A 6,000-nucleotide genomic window follows, 5' to 3' on the forward strand; every position below is an offset into this window, starting at 1 on the left:
AGCCAAACACAGTAAAAGTTCTTATTCTGTGTGTAAATCATAACTATGATTACTACAGAAATATCAATCACAGTTCTTAATGGGCTTCAGCCAGTTTAAGCAGTTTGGAGGCTCGGGGTCCTCTTACACACCTGAGAGCGGTATCGCTGGAACAGCAGTTCTCCAGTGGGATGTTGTAGCCCACCTCATGGCCAATGTTGACATCCATCTCATCGGCCACACGCAAGGCCAGGTCTACAGCCTGCTGCCTCTGGATCTGACTGCAGACCACCACACCATGCTGATACTGCGCTGAGAGACAGAACTCTGCACACCACTGGGGAACCTACACCACACACACACACACACACACACACACACACACACACACACACACAATCATTAAAAAGCATGTATACAATACAAATACAATCTAGCGAGCACTTAGCAACACCATAGCAACCACCTAGCAAGACCACACAAACCGCTTTGCAATACCTCAGCAAACGCCTGGGATAACATAACAACAATATAGCAGCCACCTTGCAACACCACAGCAACCACCACGCAGCCTTATAGCAACACTAGAAGCTTCGAAATTCCACACCAAAACAACCATGTAGCAACACCAACAACACTATAGCAATACCATAACAACCACCTAGCAGCCACTTAACAATACAATAGTAACCACCAGGGACACCATAGCAACCACTTAGAAACCATTTAGCAACACCAAAGCAACCACATAAACATCACAGTAAACGCTTAGCAACACTATAGCAGCCACCTAGCAATAAATTAGCAACACCAAAGCAACCACACAGCAACACCACAGCAGGCACCTGGGATACCATAGCAATTGTAAGTAACACAATACCATAGCAACCACCAGGGATTCCATAGCAACCACTTAGCAACACCAAAGCAACCACTTGCAATATCATAGCAACCGCTTAGCAACATTATAGCACCCACCTAGCAACCAGCCGGGATAGCATTGCAACCACCTAGCAACCACTTAGCAACACCCCAGTAGTCAGTGGCACAGTTCCTAGATTTGCTGTTTTAAAGAAAGCAAACGACTGAACATGAAAGGGCTGCAGGGCAAAAGACAAAAGACACTGAATCCGCTCTGCTCCGATCGGACAGTCCTTTTGTAGCTGAGCGTTGGGTCCGGGGCAGTGGATCAGGGGCGTTTCTCAGTGGGAGGCCTTCATGAGAGCGCTCTCTCCCTCTTTGGGCTTAGCAGCTGGAGATTTAGGCTATTATCTGCCAGGCTGACAGCCCTGGGAAAAACCTCCACCAGCCATCAGCCACACAACAGCATCTGCTGACCTCAGGATACTTAGCCTATGCTCACTGCTCAGCATACCATTCGCAGGTGTTGGGGAGGAGGAGGAGGAGGAGGAGGAGGAGGAGGAGGAGGGCTTTCTGGAGGGACCGTCTGTTCTGGTAGCCTACTACACAGCAACTGACCTCAGTCTGACAGCACTGGGTTAGCTAGACTGTTTACTCAACAATGAGGCTCTATGGTCTGAGGCTCCTTGGTCTGATCACCATCGCCAGATCCAAAGAGCTCACGAGGCCTTCAGAAAGAGGGTGTAGATGTGGAGGTGAGGAGTCTAGAAGGAGGCTTGAAAAGATCTAATAGAGGACTATTAGAAATCGGCCACTGTTCTACTGTCCACTACATCATTTACAAGTAGAACAACTGACCAACATGGCCTAGTCAGGCCGTCCTAGCAAGAGTAAAGAAGTCTCTAATACTCCAAACCTCTACGTGATGGCCTCTACAAATACGGTAATTCAGTACACTGTTAAAAGTACAGTGACCTTGAGGAACTTTGGGAGGATCTTCAGTCTGAAACTGTGAAGGAATCTCCTAAAGGACTTTGAGGACCCGTCAAGAAAAGGTTTTAGGAGAAAAAAAGGTTCATTGATGGTTCCTCAAAGCACCGTAAGAGGTTCCTCCACAGTTTAAACCTCCAGCAGTAGTCGAGATGCTATTTATTAATAGGAACTAAAGACAAAAGCCCTCCTGTTCTGGCAAACCGCAGGCCCCAGCATGACCCCAGATACAAAATGAATGACTGGACGTCTTCAGCTTTAACCATAATGAGAAAAATACGTTTTCTCGGACCATCATGAGCACGTGAGTGGTCAGCAGTTCTGTCCATTCAGTTCATTATTTATTTTTTTATCAGATCAGTGAAGGCCCCAGGTCTGAAGACGAGGTCAACCTTCCTCCTGCAAACCACAGAAACACTTGAAAACCTCATGTTTGCTTTAACTTTTAACGATGAAGAAGTTTCAGCTGGTAGGGACTCCACAGCAGAGGTCCATAACCACACCCCGCTGGCATTTCAGCGGGACAGTAATGTGCTTAGCCATGTGCAATGCAACAGGTCAGTACTAACTTGAGCTCAGCCTGACCCCTCCGTGTCCGTGAGGTTGTGAGACAGAGTGAGGAGCAGCGTGGTCTAAAGTGCCCCCATCTAAATTTAGGAGCTTGCACCAAGAACACCACCAGCTTGTACGTCTGCTGTTTTGACACAGTTTAGCCACTGATGCCTTCAGTGTGGTCAGCAGTCATGTGACTGTTTCAATGGTTTCACATTCAAGTAAAAGTAATGTTTTTTCATTTAATTAACAATGTAAATAAATTCCTAAAATACACTGATGTGAGTATTTGATGGCACATATATATACATATTTCTTTCCACTGAAATTATGACAATTGTGTGTATTTATGAACTATTTGTACATTTGTACTTTGGGCCTCAATATATTATCTTGTGGCCACTAGAAACTTAATCTGTGGCCTTAATATAAAATATTTGGCCTTATTACAATATTTTCTGGCCTCAACATATTGTCTTGTGGCCTCAGTATATTATCTTGTAGCCACTAGAATCTTAATTAGTGGCCTCAATATATTATCTTGTGACCACTAGAAACTTAATCTGTGGCCTCAATATATAATTTTTGGCCTTATTATAATATTTTATGGCCTCAATATGTTGTCTTGTGGCCTCAGTATATTATCTTGTGGCCACTAAAACTTAAGCTGTGGCCTCAATATATTATCTTGTGACCCCAATATATTATTTTGTGGCCACTAGAAACTTAATCTGTGGCCTGAATATATAATTCTTGGCCTTATTATAATATTTTATGGCCGCAATATATTGTCTTGTGGCCTCAGTATATTATCTTGTGGCCACTAGAATCTTAATTAGTGGCCTCAATATATTATCTTGTGACCACTAGAAACTTAATCTGTGGCCTCAATATATCATTTTTGGCCTTATTATAATATTTTATGGCCTCAATATATTTTCTTGTGACCTCAATATATTATCCTGTAGTCACTACATACTTAATCTATGGCTTCAATAAATAATTGTTGTCCTTATTATAATATTTTATGGCCTCAATATATTATCTTGTGGTCACTACAATCTTAATTAGTGGTCTCAATATATTATTTTGTGGCCACTAGAAACTGAACATGTGGCCTCAATATATTATCTTGTCTTATTTTGTGGCGACTCAAATCTTAATCTGTGGCCTCAATATATCATTTTTATCCTTATTATAATATGTATGGCCTCAATATATTATCTTGTGGCCACTAGAAACTTAATCTATGGCATCAATTTATAACAGTATGGTGGTCATGCCTAATTAAGAACAACCACCATGTCACCTTAGAGGTGTTAAATGTGTCAAACAAGCTTCACAAATTAGGATGCGTCTTTAAGATTGATTTATGTAGATGATCTGGGTTCTGACTGGCTGCCCTGTGCTGTGCCTCATTACAAAACCAGCCTGGGCTGAAAGAATCTGTATCATTTCAATATGGGGCTAAATGTCAGAGGCTGAATTGATAGATATATATGTAAATATGTAAATGCTTCGGTTTTTGTGAATGATCCAATTTGGAAATTTAACAGAACATGAGTCTTTTTAAATGCAGAGAACAGAGTGAGGCGACAGGCCCTTTAAGCACAAGGGACTGAGTAAGTGGATCTGGGTACTCCCCATTCAGATGGTCAGGATCAACTAACATGGGTGAAGTGAGTCCAAAGGATTATGCAACGCATGACCTAGGGCTAGACCCACATGATGAGCAAATGTTAAATAAATAAAAAGAAATACATGGACCTTAAATTCTCTGTCTGGGCCAGCTGTGAACAACATCCCGAGGGATTAGTGCTGTGAACTACTTTCAGTCCCCCCACAAAAAAGCTTCCACGACTTAGCAAAAAAAAAAAAAAATAAGAAGAATAATATAAAAACAATGAAACACAAACATCAAAAACGATCAAATGAATAAATAATAAATTAATAAATAAATAATTAAAGAATATGGTGTTTGTTTTTAATTAGACATGGGCACAAGATATATATACTATAATCTACCTCAATCTACCATATACTATCTTGTGATCTCAATATATAATCTACTGGCTTTAATATTTTATCTGGTGGCCACTAGAAACTTATCTTGTGTTCTCCATGTATTTTCACCAGAAACTTAATAAACAACCACCATGTATCATCCTGCAGCCTCAATCCAGTTGTGGCATCAATCAATATATTATCTCAGGACCACTAGAAACTTAATTTGTGGACTCAATGTATTATTAATATGGCATATTTATATAACAACCAGATAATATGTTGAAGCCACAAAATAGGTTTCTAGGGGCCACAAGATAATATATTGAGGCTTTAATATATGTCCTGTCCACTATACATGATCTGGTTGTCACTAGAAACTTCATTTGTGGCCTTAATATATTATTCATCACCTTGATGTAGTATTTCATGACCTTAATATTATTTGGAGGCCTCAATATATTTATTTTGTGGCCACTAGAAACTTTGATGTATTATCTTGTGGCCTCAATACATTATCTCAGGGTCACTAGAAACCTGACCTCAATTAATAAGATCTTGTTGCCCCAATGTATTATTTTCTGGTCACTAGAAACTTAACGTGCCCTCAATATATTATCTCAGTGCAATCAATATATTTATTATGTGGCCACTAGAAACTTAATAAGTGACTTTGATGTATTATTATCTTGTGGCCTCAATACATTATCTCAGGGTCACTAGAAATCTGAACTTAATTAATAAGATCTTGTTGCCCCAATGTATTATTTTCTGGTCACTAGAAACTTAATGTGCCCTCAATATATGATCTTGTGCCCTCAATATATTATCTCAGGGCATCAATCAATGCATTATCCTGGGACCACTAGAAATATAATATATAGCATCTATATATTATCTTGTGGCCTCAATATATCATGATCACTACAAACTGCATTTGTGGCTTCAACATATGATCTCTTGTCTTTAATAAATTATCTTGTGGCCTCAGGATATTATCTCACGATCTTAATAAGTTATCTGTGATGTTGTTATATTATCTTGTGGCCACGACTTATTAAAAACAACCACCCTGTGATTTCTAAGGGCTTTTATATGCGTCATACAAGCATTGCAGATGAGGAGACACTTGCCTGTGTGCTTTTGCCAGTCTTCGTGGTAGCTGAGAGGACGGTGAGCTGATGGCTCTCCAAAGCCTTCATGAAGTCTCCTCTGGTTCCCCAGATTGGGAGGCTCTTCCTCTCCTTCAGAAGTTTGTAGTATCGGGAGGAATAGGGCAGCCCATCGAACTGGTTCAGCTCCAGATCATCCCCAAAGCCAAAAACCTCCTCAGTCTCCTCCACAAGCTGAGCGCTGGCCTCTCTGTCCTCACCGCTGCTCCGCGCCATGGCGCACACCCGCCGTGCCCGTGCCCGTGCCCGTGCCCGTGCCTTCTCTCCCCCGGATCACAAAGGGGTCTCCCTCCTGTCCGTTCGTCCAGGCTCGTGCTCCCTGGTCCTGGTCTGCATTCGGGCTTGACTTGTTGATGTTGGTGCTCGAGCTCAGTCTCCCTCATCACTAATGAGGAGCTCCTGCGCACGTGCTGCACCGCTGAGCAGGTCCGGGTGGTGTTGG

At 41.7% G+C, this 6,000-nt stretch overlaps 2 protein-coding genes across 3 annotated transcripts in view; one reads left to right on the forward strand and one right to left on the reverse strand.

Moving 5' to 3' along the window:
* The window catches only part of dhx32a (DEAH (Asp-Glu-Ala-His) box polypeptide 32a), a 23,154-nt gene that overhangs the window by 16,804 nt on the left and 350 nt on the right, over positions 1–6,000 (reverse strand). For both annotated transcript variants that reach the window (XM_072667252.1, XM_072667253.1), the window contains exons 1-2: positions 5,520–6,000; positions 132–325 (exon numbers count right to left, since the gene is read on the reverse strand). The exon at positions 5,520–6,000 is cut by the window's right edge and continues 350 nt beyond it. In XM_072667252.1, coding sequence (XP_072523353.1) covers positions 132–325; positions 5,520–5,774 — 449 coding nt within the window. In that variant the 5' untranslated portion in view covers positions 5,775–6,000. The remainder of the gene's footprint in view (positions 1–131; positions 326–5,519) is intronic.
* Positions 5,773–6,000, forward strand: part of fank1 (fibronectin type III and ankyrin repeat domains 1) — a 13,293-nt gene continuing 13,065 nt past the window's right edge. The window contains exon 1 of the mRNA XM_072667917.1: positions 5,773–5,866. Within this exon, the coding sequence (XP_072524018.1) occupies positions 5,773–5,866 (94 nt within the window). The remainder of the gene's footprint in view (positions 5,867–6,000) is intronic.

This window comes from Salminus brasiliensis, chromosome 22 (assembly GCF_030463535.1).
Source record: "Salminus brasiliensis chromosome 22, fSalBra1.hap2, whole genome shotgun sequence".
Lineage (NCBI taxonomy): Eukaryota > Metazoa > Chordata > Actinopteri > Characiformes > Bryconidae > Salminus > Salminus brasiliensis.